Source organism: Gouania willdenowi, chromosome 14 (assembly GCF_900634775.1).
Source record: "Gouania willdenowi chromosome 14, fGouWil2.1, whole genome shotgun sequence".
Classification (NCBI taxonomy): Eukaryota; Metazoa; Chordata; class Actinopteri; order Blenniiformes; family Gobiesocidae; genus Gouania; species Gouania willdenowi.
Window position 1 is genome coordinate 2,544,324 of NC_041057.1, and position 18,528 is coordinate 2,562,851.

Consider the following 18,528-nt stretch of genomic DNA (forward strand, 5'->3'; position numbering starts at 1 on the left):
GGGATTGAGGAGGTCTTCGAAGTACTCCCCCCACCGATCCACAACGTCTCGAGTCGAGGTCAGCAGCGCACCATCCGCACCATACATAGTGTTGACGGTGCACTGCTTCCCCTTCCTGAGACGCCGGATAGTGGTCCAGAATCTCTTCGAAGCCGTCCGGAAGTCGTTCTCCATGGCCTCACCAAACTCCTCCCATGTCCGGGCTTTTGCCTCGGCGACCACCGTGGCTGCACTCCGCTTGGCCCGTCGGTACCTGTCTGCTGCCTCCGGAGTCCCACAGGCCAAAAAGGCCCGGTAGGACTCCTTCTTCAGCTTGACGGCATCCCTCACCCCCGGTGTCCACCAACGGGTTCGGGTATTGCCGCCAAAACAGGCACCGACTACCTTGCGGCCACAGCACCGATCAGCCGCCTCAGCAACAGAGGCACGGAACATGGCCCACTCGGACTCAATGTCCCCTGCCTCCTCCGAGACATGGTTGAAGTTTTCCCGGAGGTGGTTGTTGAAGCTCCTTCTGACGGGAGACTCTGCCAGGCGTTCCCAGCAGACCCTCACTATACGTTTGGGTCTGCCAGGTCTAACCGGCATCCTCCCCCGCCATCGGAGCCAACTCACCACCAGGTGGTGATCAGTTGACAGCTCCGCCCCTCTCTTTACCCGAGTGTCCAAGACATGCGGCCGCAAGTCCAATGACACGACTACAAAGTCGATCATCGAACTGCGGACTAGCGTGTCCTGGTGCCAAGTGCACATATGGACACCCTTATGCTTGAACATGGTGTTTGTTATGGACAATCTGTGACGAGCACAGAAGTCCAACAACAAAACACCGCTCGGGTTCCGATCAGGGGGGCCGTTCCTCCCAATCACGCCCCTCCAGGTCTCACTGTCGCTGCCAACGTGAGCGTTGAAGTCCCCCAGCAGAACGAGGGAATCCCCAGAAGGAGCACTCTCCAGTACTCCCTCTAAGGAATCCAAGAAGGATGGATACTCCGAGCTGTTGTTTGGCCCATAGGCACAAGCAAGAGTCATAATTCGTCCCCCCACCCGAAGGCGGAGGGAGGCTACCCTCTCGTCTACCGGGGTAGACTCCAACGTACAGGCACTAAGTCGGGGGGCAAGAAGTATAGCCACCCCGGCCCGGCGCCTCTCACCATTGGCGACTCCAGAGTAGGAGAGTCCAACCCCTGTCGAGAAGGCTGGTTCCAGAGCCCTTGTTATGTGTCGAGGTGAGACCGACTATATCTAGTCCGAACTTCTCCACCTCGCACACAAGCTCAGGCTCCTTCCCCGCCAGAGAGGTGACATTCCACGTCCCTAACACTAGCTTCTGTAGCCGGGGATCCGATCGCCAAGTCCCCCGCCCTGGACGACTGCCCGATCCACATTGCACCGGCCTCATATGATCCCTCCTGCAGGTGGTGGGCCTACGGGAGGGCGGGCCCACGTCGTCCTTTCGGGCTCTGCCCGGCCGGGGCCCGTGGGCAAAGCCCCGGCCACCAGGCGCTCTCACTCGAGCCCCAACCCCGGGCCTGGCTCCAAGGTGGGGCCCGGACGACGTGAACTGCCTTTGTTGTTTAATGTACATATATGGCTATTGAACCGCTCTTAGTCGGACCCGTCACCTGGGACCTGTTTGCCTTGGGAGACCCTACCAGGGACATTAAGCCCCCGACAACATAGCTCCCAGGATCATTCGGGTACTCAAACCCCTCCACCACGTTAAGGTGGCGGTTCATGGAGGAGCGACTCCAGATGTGTGTATTTGTGACAAAAAGACTGATCACAATGATTCAGTGGGAGCGCATTGCATTTATGTAAACAGTTTCATTGGTCCACCTGGTCTAATGTGATGGACCTTAATTTTTTGGCGACATGAAGCTTGTAAAACCAGAAAAAAATCCACAAATTAGCCACGTCATTGTTTAAACATGGGAAAAAAGTAGCGACTTTTAGTCCGGAAATTACGATAAATTAATGTTGTTCTTATTCTTCATGTCTTGGTGCAGGACGAGAGGCTGCCAGCACCGATGGACACGGCGTTAGACGGCCCGACGCAGACGGAGCCGGAGCCGCTCCTGTGCTGAGGACAGACGGCGAGTTGGGCTCCAGTGATGATCGTCTCCTTCACGCGCCGCCCACAGAGAGGAGCGCCACACGCCCACAGAGAGGAGCGCCACACGCCCACAGAGAGGAGCGCCACACGCCCACAGAGAGGAGCGCCACACGCCCACAGACAGGAGCGCCACACGCCCACAGAGCGGAGCGCCACACACCCACAGAGAGGAGCGCCACATACCCACAGAGCGGAGCGCCACATACCCACAGAGAGGAGCGCCACATACCCACAGACAGGAGCGCCACACACCCACAGAGCGGAGCGCCACATACCTACGGAGAGGAGCGCCACACGCCCGCGGAGAGGAGTGTCACATGCCCACAGAGGAGCCCCGTACGCCCACCGAGGGGAGCGTCATACGCCGACAGAGAGGAGCATCACATGCACGTCTGCCTTCAGTCCGTTTCCAAACCACAACGTTGGATTGTAGCTTTTCACTGTTTCTGAGAGAAATCACGGCGTGAGTCGATTCGTGGTCACGTGACATTTAGCACCATGCAGTCAGACGACCTCTTCATCCGTAAATTCCGCCGTCAGACCATCCGGCCGCCAGTCGCCACCGTCACTTTTGACCCCAAACGGGAGGCGGGCGTAGTGGAGTGGCCCCCCAGGAGGGATGGCGACCGAACCGACGCCGACAGCCTGACGCCGAGCTGCGTAGGCCTCAACCTGAGGTCGGCGGGCCGGGGTCACATCATGCAGAGGAGCAACAGCGACGTGACCCTAGGAGACCTGGACTCGTGTGGGAAGGCGGGGGGGAAGGCTGTGCGGGCGGCAGGGGAGAAGGCGGGCGTGGAGGGCGACTCGGGCGTGCTTCTGCACAGAGAGTACGGCAGCCTGTCGTCACTAGAGAGGCAGATTCAGGCCCGGGGGCCCAACGCGGACGAGCGGGGCCCCCTGAGTCCCAACGCGCTGCGCTTCAAGGACCCCTTCCTGCTGCTGGGGCTGCAGAGCAGCCTCCCCGAGCCCGACGGCTTCTTCAGAGGACTCAGCACCTCCACGGGGGACTCCCCCAAACCTGCTAAACCCCCCAAGCCTGAAAATCTGGGTAAAAAGTCCAAACCCGTCCTCGCTCACGTTCCTCAACCAGGCTTGTATGACATCATCGGGGGCGGAGCCTGGGTGAGGAACTTCGCCCACTATGACGTCCAGAGCATCCTTTTCGACCTGACCGAGGTAGCCACCAACAGGGACAGCATCGGGAGGAAGAAGAACATCACGTCGGGGGCGTCAGCTGCCTCTCAGCTCCGCCCCCTGTGCCAGTCCACACCATCCGCCCCCACGCAGGGAGGGGGAGGAGGGGGAGGGGCAGGCAACGGCTTGAACGCGGACGATCCCGAGCAGTCGTTGCTGCTGGACGAAGGAGACGGAAACGACAACGAGCTGCTGCTCAGCTGCCCGCACTTCCGTAACGAGACGGGAGGAGAGCAGCAGGGGGGGCTGAGCCGGTCCCAGGGGGGGAAGGGGAGGGGCCTCTGGTCCAGCCTGAGGACCCCCAACGATGCTGTGTCTGTCCTGGAGGAGCCCAGAGAGAGTCACGTCCAGCAGCAGGGCAAGAGCAACTACTTCATAGAGCATGCAGACCTCGGCGCGCATTATTACCGCAAATATTTCTACATGAAAGGTTTGTTTGTTTGCTTTACGTTTCATAATTATTGTGAAAATATAAACAATTACAACTTTTTCCACATTTTGCAGATAAAATATGACATTTCGGTATTTTCCTTGAAAAATAAAAATGTAGACTATTCTTCCTCGAATCTCATAAAAATAACTACTCAGAATTATAACAACTAATAATTTTAGAACAGTCATAAACAAAGAAAATAAAAACACAATTACAATTTTTTAGGTCGGGCCACCGGACTCAAAACGCCCTCACTTTGTTTTTCTTCTTCTTCTTGTGTACACTAGTTAAAATCACTCCTTTGTTATTGTGAACTAATCAGGCTGATATGTGGTAGCTATAATCTATGGATGTGTACGCGTCGATGCTCGGAGCCTGATTTTTGATTTGGGGCCCCAAAAACAGAAGTCAATTTCTCATTTATTTGCAAGTCAAATATTACGACGGTTGATGGTACCAAATCATTGGCATATACCAATGTATAAATGGTCATGGTGGTGCCAAAGGGACCCCTGGGGCTCCATTTTTCAAATGACTACTCCTCCGTTAGTTCTCGTTAAATCAGAATGCAGTTTGGTATGAAAACTCTATGAATTAATATGATGAGACGCTCGGAGCCCATTTTATGAAATGGGGCTCGGGGGCTCACCCACGTTTCCGGAAATTTCCAAATTTATGGGAACATAGTCGTGTGATATATCGTTTCAAAGGTAATTCAACGTAGATTACGATTATGCCTCGCACAATTCAATTAGGGGCCCAACTCCCTTTTTTCGTTAATTTCCATTAAAGTAGTTTTCTCAATTATTTGTCAGTCAAATATTGTGACAGTTGGTGGTACCAAATCATTGACACATGCCAATATTTGAATGGGGCCCATTACTCCGTATGTGCCACAGGGGCGCCAGGGGGCCCCATTTTTCAAATGACTACTCCTTCGTTAGTGCCTGTAGAATCTGGCTGTAATTTCATATGGATATTCTATGAGCGGATGTCTAGAGCCTCTCTGAAACCTTTTTTTTACTCTGTGAAACCGCGTCATTTGACTGAATTCTCGGGAATGGGGTACGCGCTATTTGGCGCGGAGACGTTACGCGGGCCCGGCCGTAGTTTATCTCAACTTGTTTTTTAAAAACAATTTTGACCTTTTTTGGAATTTTTTTTTTTTTTCGAATATTCTTCTTCAAATTTCATGAAAATAAATATTAATAACGGATGTTTATAGAACAGTAATAAATATACTGTTTAATAACAAATATATATTTATAATAAATATATATTTTGTATAGATTACTGCACAGCAGCTACAATTAAATAGTGATTTCCTTTCAGAACATCAGAACTTCTTTGGAATGGACGATCGTCTCGGTCCCGTTGCCATCAGTTTTCGGCGAGAGGAGAAAGAAGGATCCAGTGGCGCTCAGTACAACTACAGAATCATCTTTCGCACGACAGAGGTGAATCAGAACTACTTTTATTCTTTTTCTTCTTCTGTCCTGCTGACTTCACCTGCTGTGTGTGTGTGTGTTCTACCCACAGATGAAGACGCTGAGAGGTTCCATCCTGGAGGAATCTGTTCCGTCTGCAGCTCGTCACACGACTCCCAGAGGTCTTTCACCAAAGCGTCTGCTGGAGTTCATCATGCCTGAGCTGAACCTGCACTGCCTGCGTTTGGCCTCCAACTCTCCCAAAGTCAGAGACACTTTACTGAAACTGGACGAGCAGGGAGTGAGTGACGCTGCTGTCATTATAATGTGTGAATTACACACTTTTAATAACTTTTATTTAGAAACTTATTTTCTAAGTTAAAGTGCTGAAGTACAGAAACATATTCCATTCACTCAAAAAAAAAATAATTTTTTCTGAATAATTAATTTTTATTTTTTATTTATTTTTGGACAAAGGATTTTTTGTGTTTTTTTCAGTTTTTCATGCAAATATATTTCTGTTTCTTGAACTAATCTTTTGTTTGTTTTTTGGGCAAATTTCTTTCCATTTTTTATGGCCTATTTTTTTCATGTTTTTAATGATATATTTTTTAATGTTTTTTTTAAAAAAAAAAGAAAATCAGTTTTTCAGCCAAATTTTTTCTGTTTTTCATGCAAATTTTTTCAGTTTAGGTTATTTTTTTTCCCTGGTTTTTATGCTAACTTTTTTTCAGTTTTTTGTTTTCAGACTAATTTTATTTTTTTTCCAAGTGAATCTAATATGCTTCTTGCTATTATGTGATGTGTTCATTTCAAAGAATCAGGATCAGAAATACTTTAATAATTATTACAATGGCTCCACAGTGAAGAATTTATTGCAAGAAAATAATTATAGCACGAGATGAGATGAATACTGTGATGAAAGTGTAAAAAACAAAGCTTATATTAACATTAGAAATTAAATATTTTAATAATTAAGCAAGAACAATCCACAAATGTATAATAATATTTAGTTTTCATATTGTGTATTCATTAGTTCTGTCTTATTATTTAAATTGCTTTATTTCTTCTATTAATTCAACAATGCTCACTTTTTTATTCAAAGAATTGCTTTTTCATCCTTCTTTTATATATCCTGCAATGTTTGTTCCTCAGTTCACCTTTTAATCTACAAATATAGAAATATCAAAACACTTTAATATTAAAACATTTATATTAATCAGAATTAAACCTTTTAACAGTAAAAGCTGAAATAATTTTGGTTAAAAATGCACTGATCTAAACAGGCTTTTTCAACAGTTTTGATGTGAATGAAGTTATTTATTCATTAATTTATATGTTGATGTTTGAAGATGAAGTGGTGTTTGTGTGCGTTTGCAGCTGAACTTCCAGAGAAAGGTGGGGGTGATGTACTGCAGGGCGGGGCAGAGCTCTGAGGAGGACATGTACAACAACGAGAGCTCAGGACCAGCGTTTGAGGAGTTTCTGGATCTGCTCGGTGAACGAGTGCGACTGAAGGGATGGGAGAAGTATCGAGCACAGCTGGACAACAAGAGTGAGCTCTAAACACTCACATCTGTAACCTTATCTGGATCCAGCCACATGTAATCTGAGTAATGCCTGCAAAATAGCATCGTCACTGCAGATAATCTCTGGGCTGTTTCCCATTGGTCTAACTCTAACCCTTTCCTATTGGTCTAAACCTTTCCTATTGGTCTAACCCTTTCCTATTGATCTAAACCTTTCCTATTGGTCTAACCCAGGGGTGTCCAATTCCGGTCCTCGAGGGCCACTATCCAGCATGTTTTAGATGTTTCCCTCTTCCAACACACCTGATTCAAATGATCAACTCCTCATCCAGCTCTGCAGAAGCCTGATAACGATCCTAATCATTTCAATCAGGTGTGTTGGAAGAGGGAAACATCTAAAACATGCTGGATAGTGGCCCTCGAGGACCGGAATTGGACACCCCTGGTCTAACCCTTTCCTATTGGTCTAACCCTTTCCTATTGGTCTAACCCTTTCCTATTGGTCTAACCCTTTCCTATTGGTCTAAACCTTTCCTATTGGTCTAAACCTTTCCTATTGGTCTAACCCTTTCCTATTGGTCTAACCCTTTCCTATTGGTCTAACCCTTTCCTATTGGTCTAACCCTTTCCTATTGGTCTAACCCTTTCCTATTGGTCTAAATGTTTGCTATTGGTCTAAATGTTTGCTATTGGTCTAAACCTTTCCTATTGGTCTAAACCTATTGGTCTAACTCTTTCCTATTGGTCTAAACCTATTGATCTAAACCTTTCCTATGGATCTAAACCTTTCCTATTGGTCTAAACCTATTGGTCTAACTCTTTCCTATTGGTCTAAACCTATTGATCTAAACCTTTCCTATGGATCTAAACCTTTCCTATTGGTCTAAACCTATTGGTCTAACCCTTTCCTATTGGTCTAACCCTTTCCTATTGGTCTAAATGTTTGCTATTGGTCTAAACCTTTCCTATTGGTCTAAACCTATTGGTCTAACTCTTTCCTATTGGTCTAAACCTATTGATCTAAACCTTTCCTATGGATCTAAACCTTTCCTATTGGTCTAAACCTATTGGTCTAACCCTTTCCTATTGGTCTAACCCTTTCCTATTGGTCTAAATGTTTGCTATTGGTCTAAACCTTTCCTATTGGTCTAAACCTATTGGTCTAACTCTTTCCTATTGGTCTAACTCTTTCCTATTGGTCTAACCCTTTCCTATTGGTCTAAACCTATTGATCTAAACCTTTCCTATGGATCTAAACCTTTCCTATTGGTCTAAACCTATTGGTCTAACTCTTTCCTATTGGTCTAAACCTATTGATCTAAACCTTTCCTATGGATCTAAACCTTTCCTATTGGTCTAAACCTATTGGTCTAACTCTTTCCTATTGGTCTAGCCCTTTCCTATTGGTCTAAACCTTTCCTATTGGTCTAGCCCTTTCCTATTGGTCTAACCCTTTCCTATTGGTCTAAACCTTTCCTATTGGTCTAAACCTTTCCTATTGGTCTAACCCTTTCCTATTGGTCTAAATCTTTGCTATTGGTCTAAACCTATTGGTCTAAATCTTTCCTTTTTTCCTTTATTTTCTTTATATTTTTTCTCTTTGTCTTAAATTGTGCAGCGGACTCAACTGGAACACATTCCCTCTACACGCGCTACCAGGACTACGAGATAATGTTTCATGTGTCCACGATGCTTCCCTACACGGCCAACAACACGCAGCAGGTGGGAGAAAACTCACATTACAAACCCGATCATAGCCTAATGCTTTCACTCGTTGACACAGTTGGTGAAACTGTCAAAAAAAGAAAAATGTATGTAATATTTTGTGCGTTGCAACGCAAAGATTTTTCATAGTTTTTGTGCTGCAAGGAACGACTTCTTTTTGTGCTGTGACAATTTATCTTTTCGTGCGCACAGCACAAAATGACATATGTCAGGGAGTTATTACCATTATTAAAACTAGAGATGGGCAATATTATTAGCTGATATTAGCTATAAAATATGATTTCATTTTCAGTTTTTCCTCAGATATTGAAAAACGATACATGCTGTTGTTTGAGTCAACATTTAAACATTGAAAAAAAGCTATTTTTCCATTACTCAACTTGAATTTCTTTTCATATTTTGCACAAATGATATTTTAGCAGGAATAAAAGTAGGGCTAACATGTTAATTCCATATATATGTTTATGTAAAATGTTCTGATAAAATGTAATTGGACAAAATTACTTCCAATCATGTGTCCTGCAGCACAAAAATAATATGGAAACTGTATCATTGTCACATTTTTCCCAGGACATCATGTTGGTTTATTCCAAGGTTTAGAATATTTTTAATTTGTTTCTCAACAACGTGAGATAAAATCCTGCTTTATAGGAGTCAGAAAAAGCCAATGGCTGTGCACGGAGGAGCAGATTTTGGGATCTTATGACACGTTTCTATGGTATTTTTCCAGCTAGCTGAGGGTTAGCATTGTGGCTAACGTCACTCTCGTGATCTTCCTGACTTTGTAAATCATCTGAAGCATATAAAATGTCAAATTTATAACAGTAGTCGGCTCTAAAAACCCTTTTCTATCATGTTTGGTGTAATTTTAAAAAGCGGTAAAGTTATTTCTTCTTCTTCTCTGCGTCTCCGTTCAGCTGCTGAGGAAGCGACACATCGGGAACGACATCGTCACCATCGTGTTCCAGGAGCCTGGAGCTCTTCCCTTCACACCAAAGTCCATACGCTCACATTTCCAACACGTCTTCATCATCGTCCAGGTTCATGAGCCCTGCTCGGACAATACATATTACAGGTGGGAATTCATCCTCTATAAGCTACAAAGACCAGTGTTAGACATGAATGTTAGGATTACATGAATTAAGGAGGAAATGTGTGATTTATCTCTGAGCCGCCGGTCACATGATCAACATTCATGTCAGCATTCGGAATAATGACCAAACTGAGCATTACTACGGGAAAGAAAAAAGATTTGGGTCTGATTCGTCTGTCATTTTGTGTATTTTGGCTTTGTCTGTTTTTGGAGTCATTTTGTGGGTTTTTAAAATATTTTTGTGTAGCTTAATTGTCATTTTGTATTTTGTCATTTTGTGCATTTTTGTATGTTTTTAGAGGCCTGCAGTGTTTTTTGTTTTCTTAGTGTGTGTTTCTGTAGTAAATATGTGTGGTCCTTTCTATTTTTCTGCCATTTTGTGTATTTTAGTCATAGTTTTGTTTGGTTTTGTCATTATTCTGTGTATTTTGGTTTTGTTGAGTCATTTTGTGTCATTTTGTTGGTTTTTGGAGGCATCCAGTGTGTTTTTTGTTGTCTTATCTATTTTTCTGCTATTTTGTGTATTTTAGTCATCGTTTGTTTTTTTGTTTTTTTTATTTTGTGTGTTTCTGGAGACATTTTTGTAATTTTTTTATACATTTTTTTTCTTGATTTTGTTGGTTCTTTGGGGGTGTCCTGTGTGTTTATGGAGTACATATGTGTATTTGTATTGTTGTCCTATCTATTTTTGTCATTTTGTGTATTTTTATATCTTTTTTTCATTTTGTTGTTTTTTTGGAGGCATGCTGTGTGTTTCTTGAGTAAATATGAATATTTTTGTTGTCCTATCTATTTTTCTGCCATTTTGTGTATTTTTGCAGTTATATTTTGGTTTCTTGTGTTTTTGGAGTAATTTTGTGTGTTTTTGGAGTAATTTTGTGTGTTTTTGGAGTTATTTTGTGTGTTTTTGGAGTTATTTTATGCATTTATTTTGGGGTGTATTCATTTAGATCAGGGGTGTCAAACTCATTTTAGTTCAAGGGCCAAATATGGAGCAGTTTGATCCACAGATTTTATGCTGGGAAATGAGTAATTTAAAAATGATTGTGCCTTAGTTTGCACTTCTACGTATACAAAAAATACAAAATATGTAAGAAACCGACAATATCCAGACATCAGTCCCAACAGGATCTACACATTAAATTTCCTTGATTTTTGTGACCAATTTCTATTTAATTAAGGGAAATATTATGAAATAATATGAGGAAAATTAAAGGATATTGTAGTTTTCTGAGTTTTCTTTAACAGTTTAACAGATATTGTTGAGTTTTATTTACACAATGATTCATGTTTTCTCTGTGGGCCAAATTAGATCAAGTAAATATTGACTAAAGAAAGTAATTCATTGTCACTATCTCTCTCTCTCTCTGTCAGGGTGGCTGTGACTCGCTCTAAAGACATCCCATTATTCGGTCCTCTGTTCCCTAAGGGCGCTCGGTTCCCTCGCTCCGCCGCCTTCAGAGACTTCCTCCTCGCCAAGGCGGTAAACGCGGAAAACGCCGCTGAGAAGTCGGAGAAGTTCCGCTCCATGGCAACTCGCACGCGCCAGGAATACCTGAAGGACTTGGCGGAAAACTACGTGACCACCACGCCCATTGACTCGTCCACCAAGTTCCCGCTGCTGTCGCTGGGCGGCAAGCGTAAAGACAAGCTGAAGGGCGCCAAGGGGGCGGAGCTTCACAGCGCGGGCGCCCTAGTGTGGGCGGTGATGGTGCACGGCGAGCACACGCTGCCCTGTCTGCTGGGCGTGTCGGCAGAGTCGGTGGTGCTCATCGAGAGGTACACGCGCAGGGTGGCGTTCAACTGCTCCTGTCGAGACGTGATTGGCTGGAAGGCGGTGACGGAGCCCAAAGAGGGCGTGGCCTGCCTGGACATCTATTACGAGCGCGGAGCATCTGTGTCCATCACTGTGATGGAGACGCAGGTGGAGGATATCAAAGAGGTGGTGCAGAGGCTCGAGGTGAGACAGGAAGTGACTTTTATTCTGACTTTTTACTCATCATTACTGTATTTAACCCTGAGAGGATAAAGCTGTGACTGTATATCAGAGAGCGAGGGCAACCGCTGTAGAATGTGGGTTGCCAAGTTGGGTTTGTTATTGTCATTTTGTATTTTCTTCTGTCATATTGTGTGTTTTTGGTGTATGTTTGGTGTATGTTTGTATGTTTTCAGAGTAAATTTCATGTTTTCTTGTTGTCATTTTTTATATATATTTGTTTTTTGTTTTTTTGGGCGGGGCATCCTGTGTGTTTTTGCTGTAAACATGTATGTTTTTGTTGGCCTATCTATTGTTCTGTCAATTTGTATATTTTAGTCATCGTTTCATTTGTTTTTGTCTTTATTTTGTTGGTTTTTGGAGGAATCCTGTGTGTTTGTGGAGTCCTAAAAAATAACCCCAATAAATAAAAAATAAAATCATAATAAATACATAAATAATAAATTCATATATAGACTCTAAAAAATAACCATAATAAATAAAAGTTAAATAAAAAAGAATAAATAAAGCTTAAAATGCAAAAAAAACCTCTAGTTCATCTTAAAAATAACCCCAATAAATAAAAAAATCATTAATAAAAGTTAAATAAATGATAAAATAAATACATTTGCTTAAAGTGCAAAATTATTACTTGTTTAACTTAAACATAAGCATATTCTACAATTAAAAATTTTTTTCAAAATTTAATTGGAAGACCCTAAGAAAGAACCAGAAAAAAAATCAAAAATAAGTTATAAATTAAAAGTAAAAATTAATATATATGTTAAAAATGCAAATTAACCACTAGTTTAACTGTAATTAATTGTAGGAAAAAATAACCACAATAAATAAAAATAATAAATATATATACAGTATATATATATATATATATATATATATATATATATATATATATATATATATATATATATATATGTTTACAGTGCTAGTTTAACTTAAACATAAGCATATTCTACAATTAAAAAATAAATGAGATCAGGACACTTTGCGTGCAAACATTTTTTATCAACAGAATATATATTTACTTTTATATTTAAGTAACTCTTTCAACATGTGCTTTATGACTTTTACCAAAGGAAAGAAGGTGAGTTTATTTACTGTAACTACAGTAAAAACATCTGACTGATGGTGGTCTGCTCCTCCACAGCTGGTGACTCGAGGCTGCGAGGCGTTCGAGGTCACCCCTCTGCGTGACGGCGTGGGACAGCCAGGCTTCCTCATGAACGACGAAGGCTTCGTGACGGAGCTGCAGCGGTTCTGCTACGCTGAGAGCGGCGGTCTGCAGCTGTGGGCGCGCGTGGTGCGACTCTGCGGGCATTCGCTGGTTCACCTCAGCCTGGAGGAGAGATCCAGGCTGCTGAGGACGGCCCACAAAGTCCACATCACCGTCATCCCACCGGACGAGAACGGAAAGCCTCGCAGGTGAGAGTCCCACGCTTCACGCTGACGATCAACCTCAGAGAAGGAGGAAGAACATGTAATCAGATCAGCAATAGATGAGTGGTTCCCAACCTTTTCAGCCCCTCGACCCGCCAAAATAAAAGTTCCAGAGACCCCCACTGTAGCTGAAGGTGGTTGAACACAGACATGAACATTGAAGAACAGTCATGTGGAGACAGGACCATCTATAAGGGGGAATAAAGGGGAGAGATTTTTGGGGTCCATCCATAAAGTCAGTACAATGATGGTCCATTGTTCTATGAATCTGTAATAACCACATTTATTTATTCATCTGAATAATATCCACTGTTATCCAGGAACGTTTATTATTATTATTATAGTCATCTTAAAGATGGAAATCCTGGTTTTAATCACTAATAAAAATTAGTCCAAAGTGACCAAAAATGGTTGAAAAGCTGGTGAAATTGGTGATTTTAAAAACCACAGAAATTGGTTAAAAGTTGCAAATTAGAGTGGAAAAAAACAGACAGAAAAAGTGGTAAAAAGGGTTCATATTGGCTTCAACGTGACAGAAAAAAGTAGGAATAATTAGTTTAAACTGGCAAATAATGGCCATGACAAATTGAGAATGTGGTTAAATTGGCAAAAAAACAGCATGAAATATGGTGAAAAGAGGTTAAAAGTGACAATAACGGCTCAACATTTGTGACATTAGGTGGAAAAGTGGTGGAAATGTCTTGAAAGTGGAAAAAATGTGCAGAAAAGGTGTTGAAATTTAACAGAGAAGTGTCAGAAATGCATTAAAAGGAGCAAAAATATGGCAAGAAAAAGTGATGAAAACAGGTTAAAATATGACAAGTTTGGTGTAGTTGCAAGAAAATTGGGTAAAAATAAGCAAAAATGGGCTCAAATTGTTAAAAGAATATTCTTAGTTTCTTGAAGGCATCTGGCGACCTCCTCCCAGGGCCTCGCGGCCCCAAATGGGATCCCGACCCCAGGGTTGAGAACCTATGCAATAGGATAATAAATGATAGAAATGGAATCCAAATGTAAGGTGTGATGCCTTCATACCAAACAAAGAGCACAGATTTAGTTTTCACTGTATAAATGTTGGTGAATAATTCTAGACAAAGCCAGAAAGAATATTTTCATCACTTTTTATTGCCATATTTTTGCTCTTTTTAATGTATTTTTGTTACATTCCATTTCTGACACTTCTCCATCACATTTCAATGCCTTTTCTGCACATTTTGTCTACTTTAAAAACATTTTCAGCACTTATTAACCTTTTCTGACATTTTTACACCTATTGTTGCATATGTTGACCCATTATTGTCACTTTTAACCTCTTTTATCATATTTCATGCTTATTTTTGCCAATTTAACCACATTCACTATTTCTCATGCCCATTATTTGCCAGTTTAAACTAATTGTTCTTACTTTTTCTAATTAAATTACTCCAACCTCACTCTATTTCAGCCACTTTAAGCCAATATTGACACTTTGATCCCATTTTACCACTTTTTTCTTTCTGTTTTTGGCCACTCTAATTTGCAACTGTGGTTTTCAAAATCCCATTTCACCACCTTTTCTAGCATTTTTGGTCACTTTCAACCCATTTTATTTCTGATTAAAACAAAGATTTTCATCTTTAAAACGACTATATATTATGGAGCAAATAATACTAAACTTCATGCATAACAGTGGATATTATTCCGGTCTCTGACACCTTTATTTTGGGGGTCGTGTGCCGAACCACTGCCTTAGAGAAAGACATTTAGACTTTTAAATATATGGCTAGATGCCACTTTAGTATCAGTTCATGGATGGTGACTGATTGTGAGATAAATCCTGTTTTAGTGGTAGATGTCATTTTACTTCAGTGCTTTTGTGTCGTTTTGTTGTGCAGAAGTTTCTCTGAGCTCTACCAGAAAGCCATCAAAGACGCTGAGTGTAAACCTGACGAGGACCAGTCCACAGAGGCCTGGGTGCTGGACGACAGAGAAGAAGAGGAGGAGGAGGAAGAGGAGGAGGAGGAGCCAGCGAAGGAGGACGGGCTCGGCGTGAACGAGGTGGACGCGGTGAGGGAGGAGACGGAGCCCGTGCTGCTGTCTCCGCCCTGTTTACCTCTGCTGAGAGCCACGTCGCTGCAGGACCAACCGGCCAATCAGAGCCAAGAGGACCGATCGGCACAGCTCACACGCAGCTTCTCATTGGAGAGACAGCCCACCTTCACAGACTCCTGTGACGGGTGAGAAACTCTACGTCAGCTTTTATTGTCTCATTTCTGTCTCATTTTATTTTGGAAAGTTTCATTGTGAATAAATGTGATATTGTTTGTTACATCACTTTTAATATTTATCCATCATTTTGTGTATTTTGGGGGTCATTTTGTGTATTTGTTGTCTTTTTCCATCATTTTGTATATTTTTTGTGTTTTTCCATTAGTTTGTGTGTTTTGGGCGTAATTTTCTGTCTTTTTGTCCTTTTTTGTCATGTTCTGTAATTTTGTAAGTTTGGTCATTTTGAGTATTTACCCATTATTTAGTGAGTTTTTGGGGTCATTTTGTGTATTTTTTTGTCCTTTTCTGTCCTTTTTTGTCATTTTGTTGTTTTTTTTTTATAGTAATTTTGAGTATTTCTCCATCATTTTGTGTGTTTACTATTGGGGCCACACAAAATCAGACCTGGGGCTTCATGTGGCCCCCAGGCCGTCTGATGCCAATGTCTGTCTTTCATGGATTCATATGAGAAAGTGCGTTATGAGCTGGTTTCATCCTTGTTCCACAGACACTTGTTTGACAACGTGGGCACTAAGGTGGAGTGTCACATCTATGACAACGTGGGCGAGCTGAGAGACGCCACTCCTGATCTGATCCTCGCCGTCAAACCTAAGCTGGGCCTGGAGGACGAGCAGGTACGACCCCACGTCTCCCCTCCTCCGCTCTCTGTTCCATTTCTCACCCTTTACTTCCTGTTTTCAGTTCCTGGGGGCGGAGTTTGACGATGACAAGGCGTCAGCTAGTGACTCGTCTCTGTCCACGTCACGGCTGTCATGTAAAGATCGAGCGGAGAGAAACTCACGAGCTCTGAGTCTTCATAACTCCATCACTAAGAGTGAGTGATTGATTACATCAACTTCTATTTTCTCATTTCTTTCTCGTTTTATTTTGAAAGTTTTATTTCTCATAGTTTTATTCATTATATTTGATTCAGTGAGTTTTCAAATGGACGAGTTGATGCTAGAAGCTGAACGCAAAGAAGTCAAATCACACAATGTAAAGAAGTCAAAATGCACATCACACAATTGTTTTGAAAAACTGATTTTTTTGGAAGTTTTTGTTGTTTTTTTGGAAGTTTTTTGTCATTTCTTTCTAATTTTGTGTTTTGGAGTCGTCGTTCTTGTTTTCTTTATTTCTCTATTATTTATGTGTACATTTGTAGATGTCTTATGTGTATTTTCTTTTCCTTTTCTGCCCTATTTTGAAGTATTTTTCCATCATTTTGTCTGTTTTTGGGGTCCTTTTGTGTGTTTTTTGTCATTGTCATTTTGTATGTTTTGTTGGGTTTTTTTCTGTTATTTTATAGATTTTTTTATACTTTTCTGTCACTTTGTATGTTTTGTTGGGGTTTTTTTTTTTTTTTAGTAATTTTCTCTATTTTTGGTGTCATTTTGCATATTTTTGTCCTTTTCTATAAATGTTTGTCATATTTTATTATGTTTTGTTATTTTTTGAGTCATTTTAATAGTTTTTTCATCTTTATGTGTGTTTTTGCTTTGATTTTTTGTATTTTCTGTCATTTTTTGTTTGATTTTTTTTATATAGTTTTTCCATTATTTTGTGTTTTTTATCCATTTCTGTCATTCTTATTTGTCTTTTTGTATGTTCTTTTGGTTGTTTTTTTGAGCATTTTTCCATTATTTTGTGTCTTTCTGGGGTAATTTTTTGTATTTTTTGTCATTTTGTAAGTTTTTTTTGTTTTGTGTTTTAGTATTTTTGATTAATTTGATCAAATACATGTTGACTGTTTCAGCCCCCCCCCCCCCATAAATCCTCTTCCTCATTATCTCTCCATCCTCCGCTCCTTGCTGCGTCCCCCCTTTTGTCCGTTTTGTGCGTCCTCTTTCATCCCCGCTGCCCTCGTTCTGCTAATCTAATATAAAATATCACCCCTGCCAGTGCCGGATAAAGAGGGGACAGATGGACGGTAGTTTAGGGGCCACCCCCCCATCTCTGAGGAAGCCCCTCTTACACCATCTGTTGTGCGTCCACTGAGACCCACTAAACACACATTAGGAGTGTGTGCTGATTACACATGCTTCTGATGTTTGGAACATTTAGTGCTGATTATAACCAAGGTTTGTGTTTAAAATTAAAATAGTGGCAATCGTCACAATTTTAGAAGATACATTATTTTTTATTAATACATTTATTTGACAACTACGACAGCGTTTTAGGGCAACATTTAGCTTTGGGTTTTTTTTACCTCAAGAATTTGTAATATTACAAGAATAAAGTCCTAATATTGTGAGGAACAAACTTGTAATATTTTCAGAATAAAGTCTTCATATTATTTCTAAAAAAAGGTTTTAATATTATCAGAATAAAGTCTTAATATTTTCAGAATAGTCTTAATATTGTTAGGAAAAAACGTGCACTATTATTAGAATAAAGTTGTAATATTTTCATAATAAAATCTTTATAATATGAGGAACAAACTTGTAATATTTTCAGAATAAAGTCATATTATTATGAGAATAAAGTCATATTATAAGGAAAAAAATTGTAATAAAGTCGCTATATTTTCAGAATAAAATCTCAATATTATGAGCAACAAATTTGTAATATTTTCTGAATAAAGTCGTATTTTTAACCAAATAAAGTCATAATCTCTTCAGAATAAAGTTTTAATATTAGAATAGTCTCCATGTTTTAGGAAAAAGTTTGTAATATTATATTACAATAATAAAGTTTTAATAATGTCATTTTTAAAAATTCCTACAAAATATCTGTAATATGATTTTATTCTCAAAAAAATCTGATGCAGTTTTTCTCTTGTTTTCTCATAATTATGACTTGTAATATTATCACAGTTTGTTTCTTGTGACAGTACGGCTTTATTCTCTTAATATTACTAGTTTACGTCTCATTAATCTAGACTATTTTTTAAAAACAGCTTTATTTTCCAATGTGGCCCTAAAACGCCGTCACAAAGAAAATGTTTTTAAATTCATTATTAAAAGTTTGCTCATTTGTTTGTTTTTTGTCAAACAAAAACCAAAAGTAGAAACAAAACCGTTTAAATGTGGTTTTAAACCAGGAGCTCCCTCCTGTGGTGAATCTGTGTTACTACAGTTTTTAATAAGGAGCATGTCCAACATGGTGACATATTTTATAACAGATAAATTAAAAAAGTAGATTTATAATTTATTAAAATCTTTTTTAGATCCTGACAGAGATGCTTAGACTCAGTTTGTTCGACTCAAAACTCAAAACTCGTCTTTTTTCCTCTTTGTAACAAATGTTCATTTACTGCCTGTTCATTTTTGGAGTTATTTTGCATGTTTTATTTTAGTATATTATTGTTGTCATTTTGGTATAATTGTCT

At 40.8% G+C, this 18,528-nt stretch overlaps 1 protein-coding gene across 4 annotated transcripts in view; it reads left to right on the forward strand.

Annotated features, from left to right (window-relative positions):
• The window catches only part of sipa1 (signal-induced proliferation-associated 1), a 51,628-nt gene that overhangs the window by 23,086 nt on the left and 10,014 nt on the right, over positions 1–18,528 (forward strand). For all 4 annotated transcript variants that reach the window (XM_028466804.1, XM_028466803.1, XM_028466806.1 and 1 more), the window contains exons 2-12: positions 2,010–3,743; positions 5,079–5,203; positions 5,286–5,474; positions 6,554–6,728; positions 8,321–8,424; positions 9,345–9,502; positions 10,895–11,480; positions 12,664–12,938; positions 14,828–15,169; positions 15,709–15,835; positions 15,903–16,035. In XM_028466804.1, coding sequence (XP_028322605.1) covers positions 2,615–3,743; positions 5,079–5,203; positions 5,286–5,474; positions 6,554–6,728; positions 8,321–8,424; positions 9,345–9,502; positions 10,895–11,480; positions 12,664–12,938; positions 14,828–15,169; positions 15,709–15,835; positions 15,903–16,035 — 3,343 coding nt within the window. In that variant the 5' untranslated portion in view covers positions 2,010–2,614. The remainder of the gene's footprint in view (positions 1–2,009; positions 3,744–5,078; positions 5,204–5,285; positions 5,475–6,553; positions 6,729–8,320; positions 8,425–9,344; positions 9,503–10,894; positions 11,481–12,663; positions 12,939–14,827; positions 15,170–15,708; positions 15,836–15,902; positions 16,036–18,528) is intronic.